General features: G+C 39.6%; 1 protein-coding gene across 2 annotated transcripts in view; it reads left to right on the forward strand.

The window, feature by feature from the left end:
* Positions 1–15,304, forward strand: part of LOC138749915 (ATP-binding cassette sub-family A member 13-like) — a 288,645-nt gene that overhangs the window by 255,394 nt on the left and 17,947 nt on the right. For both annotated transcript variants that reach the window (XM_069911960.1, XM_069911968.1), the window contains exons 50-55: positions 1,081–1,196; positions 2,473–2,629; positions 3,263–3,516; positions 6,869–7,061; positions 11,687–11,796; positions 14,475–14,622. In XM_069911960.1, the coding sequence (XP_069768061.1) occupies positions 1,081–1,196; positions 2,473–2,629; positions 3,263–3,516; positions 6,869–7,061; positions 11,687–11,796; positions 14,475–14,622 (978 nt within the window). The remainder of the gene's footprint in view (positions 1–1,080; positions 1,197–2,472; positions 2,630–3,262; positions 3,517–6,868; positions 7,062–11,686; positions 11,797–14,474; positions 14,623–15,304) is intronic.

The raw sequence follows: 15,304 nt of genomic DNA on the forward strand, positions 1-15,304 counted from the left end.
GGCCTCTAACAGGCCTTTCAAGTGAAGCAACATTTCACTTGTATAGTATATCCACAAAACTGATTTACTGCATCCGGTGCTCCCTTTGTGGTCTTCTTTACATTGGAGAGGCTGAGCACAGACTGGGAGATTGCTTTGCTAAGCACCTTTGCTCTGTCGGCAGCAGTGACAGAAACCACCCAGTGGCCAACCATTTCAGTTCTGCGTGTCAAAGTCCATGATCTCATGTACTACCCCACCAAGACCACCCCGTAGATTAGAGGGCAGCACCCGATTTTCTGTTTTGGCATTCTCTAGCCGGATGGCATTAATATTGACTTTTCTGGTTTCTGCTAACCTGCTCTCCTTTCCCCCCTCCCCTTCCCCTCTCAGATCTCCACCCTCTTCCCTCTCTATTCACCCAACCATCCCTCCTCCCCTTGCTTGCTGCTGTCCCCTCCCTCCCTTCTCCATCCCTCCTTTGCAACACTTCCCCCCCCCTTACCCTTTTCTTTGGGCACCTACCAACATTTTTCCAGACCTTGATGAAGGGCTCAAACCTGAAATGTCGGTTATGTCATTTTATTTTGCTATATAAAGGACACTGTTTGACGTGCTGAGTTTTTCCAGCATTATTTATACATGTCAAGTGTCTGCAGGCTTTCATGTTTTTCATGAGTTAAGGTGTTCTGCTTCAAAACATGGGTAGCTAATTGATTGAACCTTGACTGAAATCCTTGAGGATTGCTGCAGAAGCAGGTGCTTTGACTGTTGAAATATTCTCAATGAATTACTACAGTGCTAAGGTGCTGACATTAAACATGGTCAATTCACCCTCTCCTCAAGTGGGGATCTGTTGAAAAATGCATACATTTCATGGCACCTTTTTTTAATCACAGCTTTTGGGAATATGAAGACATTATTGTCAGACATCAAAAGCCAAGTGCATTTGTTGGGGAGGCATTTGCAATATTGGGGTTGAGTGACCAGAAGAGATGCAGCATTTTAATAGTTTTATCTGAGACTCAGTAATTGCTAGCTTGTTTATATTTATTTTCTTTTGTCAATTAAATATTGTTTCTTTCTTATCTCTCTATCTAGATATTATATCTGGTCCCGGTGGTTCTGTCCATTTGTGTCTTTGCAGCTTTCCAATTTTCAGCATTCACGAGCAGAGAGAATCTCGGAGCCACAGCCCTACTGCTGATCTTATTTGGGTATGTACTGAAAAAATGGAATAGCCATAAAGTTGAAGAAATGTCACAGTGTGGAATTGATCACAATAATCAGGAGATATTCTAGATTTAATCCTTGATCATCTACCCTGAACAAGAATTCCTTTCACCACCAGTGTACAGTGGCTATAGGAGGTGCCTTCTACAAAATACACTACAATTACTCACTTTGACTATTGTGACAACTCTTGGCGCTTGGTCTTTATCACCAAAGAGGATAAAGGCAGCAGGTATGATGGAACACCACAGGTTCCTCTCCAAATCATTCACCATCCTGCCTTGAAAGTATGCTGATCTTTCATCAATAGATTTAGATCCTAGAACTTTCTTGTCCAGAGTTCCCTGGATGTATATTCATTATAAGGACTCTATCGTTTCAAGAAGATATTGGAACTTCAGCCAACCAAGGGCAATTAGTGATAAATAATATACACTGGCCTTACCAGTGACTCCTGGATCTTAATAATGGGAAAAAAAAGTGACATATTACAGAATAGAACCTGCAGATGGCAATGTTCACATGTTCCCTGTATATTCTCATTGTAAAAGTCACAAGTATAAGAAGTGTTGTCAAAGAAGCGGAATCCACCCAAGTTACATTCCCCAGGTAATGCAGTGCCAAGAAATAAATGTAAACTTGTATCTGAGATCATGTATATAGTATCTTGGGATTATTGTTCAGTAACTGAACCACTCCCCTGACCTGAATGACCTCTGCTCACTTTTACACAGATTCTGTACCTGGAAATGAACCATTAATATTATTCCTAATGTATGTTTAGGAATGCAAATTGCATTAAAAGGACCATTTTCACCGTTTTCTGAAACTTTGGGGGGAAAAAAAAGCAAATTAAAAGGATTAAATGGCACTGAAATGGATCTTCATAATACCACCAGGCTTTATGGAGTCATACTTGTTTTGAGTTTTAAGGTGGATCTGAGAGTTCTTCTGGAGAGGAAATTGATGCACATTATCCCAACTGTAGGACCCCTCAATTAAGTTTACTAGTCTTATTAATAGCACCAGCAGAGGTGTTTTTAGGATGAACAAAATCGATGTTGAGATGCATCACCCTTTGAATTTTAGAGTCTACTCAGAACCTTAGGATTTGCAAAGTAAGAGTAAAGGATATAATATAAGAATTAGATTTGATACTAAATTCTAATTGATTTTAATCATAATTTTCAACACTATTCAGTGATGTATGAACAGTATTTCTCATGGATTTATTGTTTTGTTTATCTGCCTATGGTTCAGATTTGCGACTCTACCCTGGATGTACCTCTTTTCAAGATTCTTTACCAGTTCAGATACTGCTTTTATAACGTACACTTCAATGAACTTAGTGCTGGGTCTTTGCACAATCCTTGCAACCTACCTTCCTCGCTTTCTGGGACTTCTATCAAATGATGAGGTATGTAAAACATTCAAAACTATTCATTGGAAAATTGTGATAGATCAAATTGAATTCTAAAATTGTTGCAAACAATCAAAATTGAAGAGTTAATTGGATTTCAAATGAGTTCAAAATAGTTCAGTTCACATTGTAATGCCTTAAAGTTGGTAGAAATTTTTATGTTTTATTTTCTCTGCAAGGCATTAGCCTGATTTTCAAGAGAATGAATAATAAAAATGCTGGTACAGTACTTGGACATAAAACTCAGAGCAAGATCAAAAGCAATCCAACAAAATTCAGTCTAATCAACAAAATGAATTCCCTACTAATCAGCAATGAGGAATGTAACCCATATGACAGCATCAGTTTGGAATACTGACCTTTCTGCTTCTAATTCTAGACTTTTTTTTAATGTCAGACAATTGTAGCATGCAGATTACAACTATGAAGCATTAAAAATAGAGAATTTATGATTCACCAATGTCATTAAATAAAGAGATTAAGTGAGAATAAGCAATTAATATAAGAGAATTATCATCAATAGCTAGTGGATAGGTGAGTATAATATAGATAAAAGGTTAATTAATATGCTGCCAAAAAAAATAGAACTGTACCTCCAGATATAATGTCTGTGTCCTTTCTCTCCTGCAGCATTTATTGAGGGTGTACAGTGTACTTCGCTGGGTATTCATCATCTTCCCACAGTTCTGCTTGTCCTTTGGGCTCATAGAACTATCCTACAATCAGCTGAAATTTGATCTTACTGAGGACTTTGGGATAGACTCCTACGTGAATCCATTTAAGATGGAATACCTTGGCTGGATCTTTGTTGCGATTACACTGGAAGGGTGCCTCTTTTTTTTAATTCGACTCCTGTTCCAAGAACAATTATTACACAAGCTTAGGTATGGGTAATGTAAATGCAAATCTAATTAAAATAAGAAATCTGCAATTACCAATGATTAGAGAAAAGAACAAAATGTAAAATACAGGTTGAGTAACCCTTATCGAAATCCGAAATGCTCCAAAATCCAAAACCTTTTGAGTGCCGACATGACACCACAAGTGGAAAATTCCACACCTGACCTCACTTGCCCCTGTGGGGCTCTGACCCTCTGTTGGAGCCATTTTGTCACCAACTATCATCACCACTAGAATTGCGTGCATTACTCACTGCTTATTCTCTCCTTTGTGGCACAAAGATATTGTTCAAAATGACCGATGGCGAAATAGCCAAAATGGTTCTGAATCAAGGCAAGTACAAAACATTATTTTCATGTGAAATTTGAAATTCATCCCCACCTAAAATGTGATGTTTGCGTGTAAAATACAGTGTACTCTGACCTTTTGATCATTGTAGATGGAGACTGAAAGCCTGCCGTTGTTCATTGTTGTATAACAGCTGGTACAGGTATTCTGATAATGCTTCTGTGCTGCTTAGGCACCCTAAACATATCATTTCAAAGTCCAAAAAAATTCAAAATCTGATACACTTCTCATGCATTTTGGATAAGGGGTACTTGACCTGTATGTTTTTTGGCTCATCAAGCTTGTTTCTTCTTCATGCTATCGATTCTATAATATTGGTGACTATACTGTGATGGCCATAACCTTGTTTGTTTTGTCTTAATGGGCTCAGAAGACCCCCAAAAATAAATAAGCCTATTCACTTGGTATGAATTACCCACATTCTTCCCAAACCTGTTTAACAACAGCTGGTGTGAAGAATTTGTATGAGACTGTTTTGAGGCCCAGGCCCAGGATAGTTGATGTGTCATATCAGGTAGATCAGATTAGTCAGAAATCATTATTGCAAAACAAGGAGGTTGGCATTTCTACTCCTGCTCATACATAATGGTTCCCATACTGGGGACTTGAATGCTGGACTTTCCTGAAGTAACTTAAAGGCAGCTTGTAGCTTTTTGAAGGAAAGGTTTTAGCCAAACAATGGAGTAAGTTGTTCATTCTTGAACCATCTGATTCATAATAACAGACTCTCACAGCACTGACATATTTACTGGGAGCTTAATCTGTTTCTGTCAAGGCTTAGCTTTTGGTATTTCCTTTTTTTTCCAGTTCTGATGGGGAGCAGGCATTAAAGTGAGGATCGATGGTTCCTGTACATTATCACAATGCTTCATGTAGAGTGGTCACTGAATCTGTGAGAGTGAATCAGTCACACACAGCTCCTCATCTAGGCCTTTTCTAGTTCTATACAGGTCAGATTGCTTCGGCTGATTCTGAAATCACTGAGCAGTTGTTGGAGTTTCCAGACCATGGCTGCTTGAAAACAGCCACCATAGACATTTCATGTCATTTCAGGGACCAGTAAGCATCCTTCTATCTCTCAGACTCCTGAAATGAGTACAGAGGGTCAGCAGTGACGGATTACACCTGAATGGTTTTAGTTGAATATCATGGGAAGGCGATATCTATTTGATTCATAATGCAAAATGATTCACAATATAAGGAGAAATTTCATCAGCCAGGTGGTGGTGAATCTGTGGAATTCATTGCTGCAGATGGCTGGGAGGCCAAGTCATTGGGTATATTTAAAATGGATGTTGATAGATATTTGATTAGTAAGGGTGTCAAAAGTTATGGGGAAAAGGCAGGAAAAATGGGTTGAAATGAAAAATTACATCAACTGTGATTTGAATGGTGGAGCAGATCTGATGGGCCTAATGGCCTAATTTTGCTCCTATGTCTTATGGCCTTACGAAATATAAAGATTTGCATATTGAAAATCTTTCAGAAGGTGGGTGAAGGGAGGGGTTCATATGTTGGAACTGCCAGTGCTGGTCAGTGAAGAAGCTTTCATTTGCAAACTATTCTTCAATGAGCTGTTCATCTCTGACATGTGGCTGCACTGATGTTCATGAGCATTTTTACCCATTTTGGTTACATCTTTATCCTGTAGCATTTTTAAAATTTGGAGACTAAAGGTATTATTTAGCAGGCAGCAAAGTACGAGATAAATTTGAAAATTTCCTCAAGGCTAGGTTCAAGATTGGTCAAGATTCTGAATACTTGCATTAAGAATAAAATTAAGTTGTTTATTGTTAAGTGTGGTATAATGAAAAGTTTTGTTTTGCATACATTCAGGCAAGTCAACCTGTATATAGAACAGATGTCTTCTTTGGCCTGGCTTCGCGGACGAAGTTTTATGGAGGGGGTAAAAAGTCCACGTCAGCTGCAGGCTCGTTTGTAGCTGACAAGTCCGATGCGGGACAGGCAGACATGATTGCAGCGGTTGCAGGGGAAAATTGGTTGGTTGGGGTTGGGTGTTGGGTTTTTCCTCCTTTGCCTTTTGTCAGTGAGGTGGGCTCTGCGGTCTTCTTCAAAGGAGGTTGCTGCCCGCCAAACTGTGAGGCGCCAAGATGCACGGTTTGAGGCATTATCAGCCCACTGGCGGTGGTCAATGTGGCAGGCACCAAGAAATTTCTTTAGGCAATCCTTGTACCTTTTCTTTGGTGCACCTCTGTCACGGTGGCCAGTGGAGAGCTCGCCATATAACACGATCTTGGGAAGGCGATGGTCCTCCATTCTGGAGACGTGACCCATCCAGCGCAGCTGGATCTTCAGCAGCGTGGACTCGATGCTGTCGACCTCTGCCATCTCGAATACTTCGACGTTAGGGATGTAAGCGCTCCAATGGATGTTGAGGATGGAGCGGAGACAACGCTGGTGGAAGCGTTCTAGGAGCCGTAGGTGGTGCCGGTAGAGGACCCATGATTCGGAGCCAAACAGATGTAATGCATGAATAAAAACATAATGTTATAATAACACAAAAGTTTGGGTGAAGTGTGGCATAAGATAAAAGTACAGGTATGTAGTCATGAGAAAAAATACAGTTAATCAATCCAAGGCATCACCTTATACCAATGAGAGTTGTATTCAAGAGACTTTTAACAGCAGGAAAGAAATTGTCCTTGTTTCTGGATGTCCATATTTTCGGTCTTGTGTATCTTCTGTCCCAAGGGAGGGGGAAGGAGAGAATTTGACGAAGGTGGGTTGTAACTTTTAATATGTCCCAAGGCAGCATAAAGTGAAATTCAATAGAAGGAAGGTTGGTTTGCATGATGTAGGACATTATATAGGACTGAATTCTGTCCAAGTAGAACCTTTTAGTTTTCCCTGTTGCATTTTTGAATCAGTTTTCTGTTACTTTTCAAATAATGGTATTTGAGCTACTCTGTGAATTTTTATTTATACTCCAAGAAAAAAAATAGAACTAGTTTTATTTCAATGATTCAGATTCAGGTATCCTCTGGATAGTATAAACGACAATGATGAGGATGAAGACGTAAAACGTGAACGTCAACGTGTTCTGAATGGAGAAGCAAACACTGATGTTTTACAGATTCACAACCTAAAGAAATGTTACCATGTTCTAAATAAAAATGTTCGAGCTGTGAGAGGAATCACCGTGGGAGTGCCTGTAGGAGAGGTACATGTAAAAGTTATTTTTCAAATCATCTTGTTTCAGGTAATATTGTTGTGAAACAAGAAAGTCTGGAAATGCTGGGGTTGAGTATAATACGTACTGGCGATAGGCTCAGGACCAAATCATTGATTATACTTTGTTTCCTATGGATGCTGATGACCTGCTAAGTTTCTCCAGCATGTTTGTGTATTGCCAATAACATTGTCATTTTTCATTCCTGTTCTCACCTCAACCTATTACTGGCTACTAAATACATCATTTAAATTTTTTTTTTCTTTAGGATTTCTTACTTTTAGAAACTTTGCTATGGAATTTGCACTATGATATTTGAAGTTGTAGTGTAATGTTAGTAACACTGTAGTGTAATGTTAGTAATGTAATGTTAGTAACACTGTTAGTTACAATGTTAGTAACACTGTAGTGTAATGTTAGTAATGTATTGTTAGTAACACTGTAGTGTAATGTTAGTAACAATGTTAGTAACACTGTAGTGTAATGTTAGTAATACTGTAATTTGCTAACTTGTTCATAAGTAACCAATATTCTTGCTATTTTCATTAAATTCAATAATATTAATCTAGTGACAGAAGGATTTTAAAGGAATATTTTAACATATTTTTCCTTATTTAAACAAATGAAGTTCACTTAGATTACTGTGTCCAAGGATAGCGCTACTAGCCAGACATCATTTATTGATGAAATAGTAGAGACTTTTACTCAGCGGCTTCCTTCTGGCATAATTGCATTTATTTTTTAATGCTACGGCCTGCTGTCAAAAAAGCTCTGACACGGAATGGTGGGATCATTCCAGTCCTGGCTTTTTTCCGGCAGCAGGCACAGTGTCAGCCCCGGAACACCATTTGCGTAAAAGGTGAATCTGGCATTCTGTGACCAACTCGGGTAAGGGATATGAAGTTGTGATGACACATAATGTGTGTGATGTCTCAGCGTGAAATTTGAAAATGTTAAAGCAACAGTCAGGAGTCAGCATCCAACAGTCATAGTGTCTGCGATTTTGGGGGTTGGGAAATAAAGAGATCTGCAAGCTCCTTACCTTCGTGCTGAGGATACAATCAAACGCTACATAATAGGAATGGTAAAGGACGGCCTGTTATTGGAAAGGCTTGCTCGAAAGCTTAGAGAGCACAGCTTTGCTGGGGACAAGTTGCAGGAGATCACCAATCTGAAAATCCTGCATAAATAATACCACCAGGTAAATTGCCTCAGTGGCAGGAGTGATAGAGGGCATTTGGACTGGCCATATTTTGATCTGTGCTATTCCATCTGGGGCACAACTCACTCGGCAAATCCGGTTGCTCTTTTAAGCAACATGAAGGATCTATTTTCCCCTGAAACTGTTCCAGCTGCGTCTCCCTTCTCATCCAACAGTCCTGATGCCAGAGTCCCTCAAAGCATGGATACAGAGCCCAACAATATGCACCTCATAATGGACCAGGTAAAAATTTAATTCTCTTCATGATTAACCTTTTTTGTCATGTGTTTCTGAAAGTGTGTTTGCCTATAAAGAGTGGTCTCGCTAATGTCGCTTGTGTTCTTTTGTTCTCCAAGATGCCAGCGTGGCAAAGAAAACAGAAGCCTATCAAAGCCCAGTGGCAACCAGGGAGATGAAGGAGACATTACTGGCTTTGGACCATGAGGACATGGAGAGGGAGTGTCTTCGATTGGAGGATCCATGAGAAGAAGCGGCTGAGGAGATAGGTGCAGAAGGCGGAGATGACAGCACAGGAATCCGATAGACGTGAGCGGTCTGAAGAAATGAATGGGTTTGGCAACATGTTCAAGGACTTCCAGTGTGACCTACAGAACCAGGCATCACTTATGCAGGAAATTATTGGACTCGTCATCTTCTGCATGACACCACCTGCTCCCACTGTACTGCAACTATAGCCAGTATTTTTCTTTGGCACTGCAGCAGAATGACAGTATGCAACACACAGATGAGGAATACGAGTCATTTCAATCACCTTCTTTCTCCAGCTACTGGAGTGATGTGACAGTTACTACTTTACAATGTAGTTATTGGTGTTTTGTATATTTGGACAATTGTAGTTATACACAGTTGAATTAAACCTTTTTATTGTTGTTTGCATGTTTCCTGTTCACTACAATTATCTGACATGTGAAATATGCATTTACTAGAAGTGTTATTTGCTTAAATTGCTTACAGAAGGGACATAATTGCCTCACGGGTAGCCTGGTGACTGTGTGCTTTTGCACCCTGAGAAGCAACTCGATCAGGCTCCTCAAGGAGATTGGATAGCTCAGTGTTCCACTGTGTCAAGAAGTGTTCCTTGTTGATTTCACGTATATTGTGTAGAAGGCAACAGGCAACAATAATATCTGATACAAAAGTAGAACAAATATCAAGTTGTTTGGCCAGGCACCTCCAACGACCTTTGAGACGTCCGAAAGCATTTTCTACCACCATCCTTGCTGAGTTCAAATGGTAGCTAAAGCTCTGTTGCCGTTGATCGAGTGCATGGTAGTGAGTGAAGCCCTTCATCAGCCACTTCCTGAGGGGGTAAGATGGGTCTCTGATTAGATGCAGGGGGATTTCCACTCTGTTAACAGTTCTGGATTTCTGTGGTCAGAGCAAAGTAGATGTATAAGTACTTTATGCAACCTCTGAAATAATGTTCAGTTCACTGATGTTTTCTAGTGGCTGTTTTACAATAACAAGATGGAACATGACCCTTCAGCTTCTCAAAAGTTTCATTTGAAGTAGAGTCAGTCATCAATTCCTTTAGTTTAATAAAAATATATATTTCAGTCTCATTGTATCCGATATGGTTACATGTGACAAAAAAACCCACAATTGATTGATTGATCCCCATATACATTACTGTGTAGTAGGGTATGTTAACTTGCTTCACATGGGAAGAGGTATCCGCTTTGATCTTCAGCCTTTTTGTAGTAGCTAAAACCCAAGCATCATGCATGTGACCAGGACAACCCACATATGTATCTGTGAAGCTGGAACAACAAAAAGTCTGTGTTTAGATCAACATATGAAACATATTCATTGATAATGGCAAATAATTGTAACTCAGGCCATGATTCTTACCAGTAGTTTTGGCCCACAACAGCTTGAAGAACAATAGAGTGCCACCTTTTCCAATTGTAGTAGGCTAGTGCGTCCTCAGGGAGGGATCTGATGGGAATATGTGCCATTATTGACACCAGTACATTTTGGATATCCCATTCTACAAATCCATCCATTGTCTTCTGAAGACGCATCACTTGGCAGGTCAACAAAATGTTTAAATAGGGCCCTCTTCAATGCTCCAGTAACTTGGCATATCAACACACACACACAGTGGCACATGTAACCGACATTTTGTCACATGTAACCGACACCAAAAATACAACATGGATCAATATTCACATGGGGTAGCGTACCACCACATAGCAACAGCGAGTCTAAGCTGAGGTTCCAGAGGCTGTCGCCAGTTTGTTGTCTTGTGCTTCAGTTATGGCTCAACGAATTCCAATACAAAGTCAAAAGTGTCCCGAGACATACGAAAATGACTCCACCACTCATCTTCAACAAAATTGTTGAAGACATTAGACCAGAACACGGGCCCATGTGGTCTCTCTCTGCTCCCCATCTTTGAATCCAAAACCTGCGTAAATTGACTCACAAGAACTAAATGGCTCCATCTAAATGTCTAAGGTCCACATTCCTTTCTGCCTTAAACATATATCTGCTTCTCTTCAATTTCTCCTCCAATGTATTTCTAATTACATGAACACATTGCTTGCATGAATTCTGCATCTATCTGCTTATCATAAAGTCGTGTACAAAGAGTGGTATACATATTCATGGCTAGCAGCATAAGCACGTCAAGATCTGTAATTATAGAATGCTGGTGTTCCTCCTGATCACTAGAGGGAGACGGAGATTAGTTTGTAGCAGCTTCGGTTGGATTCAAGATCGATGCCTCCACACGGTCATGAATTCTATAGCTAATAAAGTGTTGTTGTTTTAAAAGAACCCAAGTTTCTTTATTTCAATAAAATAATTATTACATGGTAACAGGAGTGTGCATGGTTCCAGAGGTGTGCATAAAACCAGGAGTGTACATTAATCGTTAGCAGTAGAGTAATGGAAAGTGTGAAGACTCTGGATGCTGTAAATTGGACTGGAAATGTTGACCATGAGTGGAGGTTGTTCAAAGATTCATGCTGTGCCTGCAAACCATTGGACTCTGTAGCAAACCTGATTTTTGTTTTATCTTTTTTTCCTAAACAAATCTAGATAACTGCAGTTATTAGACATCTGTGCATTTGGAAAATATCTCCATTGTGCAGTGAAAGATAATGGTGACCTCTGCCACTTCTCTGCTGTAAGCACTTTTCATGGCCTGAATGGCGATGGAGATTAGTTCCTTTAGCCTTTGCCTGATTATTAATATCTCAGCAATAAAATCAATTTCAGAAAGGAGGAAATATAAATGTTTGGAATTTTATTCTGGATACTGTAGATGAAAAGATAAGACAATCATCTGGTGCTTGGACATACTTAATGATAGATTCATTAGGGAAGTATTTGACTTAGGATGAAATATACATGTTTTTTGTTTCTGAACAATGATTGCATTTTGTAGTGTTTTGGTCTTCTTGGTGTGAATGGAGCTGGGAAAACCACCACATTCAAGATGCTGACAGGAGCAACAGGACCATCTTCAGGGCATGCAACTATTAGGACTTCTGAAGGGTAATTATGTGATGTAAACTTCATGCCTTAAAGTTATGTGATAATTGTCTATTAATTTACTGATCCATTTCTGCTGTATGAGTTTATAATTAGGCTTCATTGATTATTAATATTATAAATATTCCACTGAAATTTGAGCAGAACTTCTGTTTGCACTTTTCAAAACAAGTGCCACAATTTTTAATTTTATACATTTTATTTGCATTATTGCTAGATATTCATCTTTTTAAACCATTTTGCCTTAATGTAGTGAATGACACAATTCATTAGCAGGTTGCTTGTCCTCTATGATGAAAATATCCTTTCTGCCATCTACAAAGGTCATTAACCAAATAGAATTTGTGAAACTTTTCATTTCATATTGAGACAAAGTGATAGATAGTTAAAAAATTTACAATTACTTACCATCTATTCAGAAATATTGATGGTGTGGTCAGGTTTATTTTTTTGGATTTGAAGTTAAAGATACAAGCACAGGTGCAGAACAGATGGAACAGTACTCAGTAACAGGCTTTGATGGCCATTCCTTTTAAATAGAAATCATGCATAGGCTCCATGCTATGAAGTCTTTGGATCTGTAATTATAGTGATAGAGTGCTAGTGATCCTCCTGACCACTGGGGGAGGGCGAGACTAGTTTGTTCCCATTAAGGAGATTCAAGATGGATGCCTCCACATGGTTATGTTCTTTAGCTAATAAAGTATAGGTCACGTCTCCAGAATGGAGGACCATCGCCTTCCCAAGATCGTGTTATATGGCGAGCTCTCCACTGGCCACCGTGACAGAGGTGCACCAAAGAAAAGGTACAAGGACTGCCTAAAGAAATCTCTTGGTGCCTGCCACATTGACCACCGCCAGTGGGCTGATATCGCCTCAAACCGTGCATCTTGGCGCCTCACAGTTCGGCGGGCAGCAACCTCCTTTGAAGAAGACCGCAGAGCCCACCTCACTGACAAAAGACAAAGGAGGAAAAACCCAACACCCAACCCCAACCCACCAATTTTCCCCTGCAACCGAGTCTGCCTGTCCCGCATCGGACTTGTCAGCCACAAACGAGCCTGCAGCTGACGTGGACTTTTTACCCCCTCCATAAATCTTCGTCCGCGAAGCCAAGCCAAAGAATAGTTATTTTAAATGAACCCAAGTTTCTTTATTACAATAAAAGAAATATCACAATAAAGTGGCATAGACTATTGCAGCACCATTCCACAATCATAGATCAGGAACTCTAAAGCATTGATGTTTATTGTGCCACACAGAATGAGTCACGATCAATTTATAGAACAAAACTGAGGATGTGTCTACTTTTAGAAGGGCAAACTGACAGAGGACCACAGGATGAGCTTTGCTAAAATGAATGCACTGATCTGCCTTCTCAGCTAATCTCCCTGCAGAATTAGTGAATACCTTCAGGTGATTTTAACGCGCGGGGCTGTAACAGTCATCTCAGCATAAACCCCAACCCTGAAAATTTAGGCAAGGATGAAGAGGAGTTTTACTTCAAGTTTGAAAAAACATGGAGCACATCCCATTGCTCAAGGTCACCTCTCAGTTAATGCCGGTATTGGAGATAAAATTCGACACCACCTTCAATATGTCATCACAGCCTTTGGTCAATTGATTAAAATGGACTTTGAAGATTAAGACCAGAAACTTGGTACAAAATTCATGGTCTGCCAGGTGCAGCAGTGACCCCTTCCCTCCTGTATGCTTTGATACCTTGACAATCAAGAGGTATCTCATAACAAATTACCAGTGCTGTTTCTACCAATTTCTCCAAATTTACTGGGGGTATAAATGAATAAAGGTTAGTGTTCTCTCAAGGAACAACTCTCAATTCTTAACATGGGGCCAGTGAGTGGTTTACATGCCTGATACCAGTCACTTGAAACAAATTCTGTGTTCTGTGCTCTGTTGTGGAAGGAGTTTATTAAACAGAAAGAGATAAAGGCTCAAGCATATTCTCAAAGTTTCCACGAAGAAGTGATCTACCCATTAACTGCAAGGAAGTACGGACCTATGACTGCTGAAGTGAAGAAGGAGGAGGAATGGGATTGGGTTGTGAACTATAAGCCCATGCATAAGTCTGAAGAAGTCCACCACCACCAAACTCTCCACCCATTTATCTCTTCAGCCAGAATCTGTCCCATCTGTGGACATCATTATTCATATCAGAATCCACAAAAACAGAGTGGGAACAAATCACCCTTGATCTTAAGGCACTGTTAAAGAAAAAGGTCTAATTACTGATCTGTTTTGCTTAATAAAATAGGGATAGCATTGACATCTGGTACTTGGATGTGCATTTACTGACATAAATAAAAATTTGAATGCATTGTACCAAGGACTGTTCCAATTTAGTTGCCAATCTTGTTCCCAAGGCATACTTTAAAATGACATTGGCAGCTGGGCTGAATTATTTAGGACTTTCGAGATGTATTTGATTTGCTCATTGATAACCTTTTAAAAATTCCTATTATGGAATTCTTGTATGAAATTTAATTTATTGTGGCCATTTCCCATTGTTTTAATTCTGCAATATAAATAGTAACAGTGGAGAAGAATTTTGTCTTTGATCACTAGTGTTTAACATATGCAAAGGAATCATCCACTGGTTGAACTCCTCTCCCTTCATTTCCCTCTATATCTTCCTTTTCTCCCTCTGATTTATAAACTAGGTCTGCACAAGATGTGTGCAGCAGAATTGATGGGACTCTGCTTGGCTACTGCCCCCAGCAAGATGCATTGGATGATCTCTTGACCGGCTGGGAGCACCTGTACTACTATGCTAGAATCCGTGGCATACCTGAAAGGATGATCAAGAAAGTAAGTCACAATAAATGTTGCCCATTTTGGATATTATGCTTGTTTTGGTGCTGCTTATCATTCCTTGCTTTACATTCTGTGAATGGATTATGTTTATTCACTTCAAAATAAGAATGTGGAAGTGCCAGAAATGAGCATGTACATCCTCCTAAAGTAAAACAGAAAATGCTGGAAGTACTCAGTAAGCACCTGTGGGGAGAGAAATGAAGTTATCATTTCTTACAGATGGCTTTTCATCAGGAATGGGATTAATTAGAAATTAAACAAGTCTTAAGTAGCAAAGAAAGGATGCAGAACTGGTGTGAGCAAAGGGAAGATTTGTGATAGGGTGGTAAAGATTCCTTTATTGTTATGTAATTAATACACAAAGTTTGTCAACTTTTGTTTGCCATAAAGGCACACAAAGAGGCACCACTAGCCCAGTTCCCCTACCAATAGATAAAGATAGCAAATGGAAACACGGAGTAGTCATGGATTTGTCTCGAGCATTTCTACAGCAGCTTCAGCTACGTGGTTAACAGGAGAGACTGGGCGACAAAAGTGATGGTGGAGTTATTGAAAGAGAGGGCTATCATAAAAATAATGGTAAAATTAACAAGTTTCTTCCTGGTGTGGGCATTTTTCAAATAATGTTAATTTAACCCATTTGCAGCAGCCATCAGCCACTTTCTTGCTGGCAGGC

Source organism: Narcine bancroftii, chromosome 1 (genome assembly GCF_036971445.1).
Source record: "Narcine bancroftii isolate sNarBan1 chromosome 1, sNarBan1.hap1, whole genome shotgun sequence".
Classification (NCBI taxonomy): Eukaryota; Metazoa; Chordata; class Chondrichthyes; order Torpediniformes; family Narcinidae; genus Narcine; species Narcine bancroftii.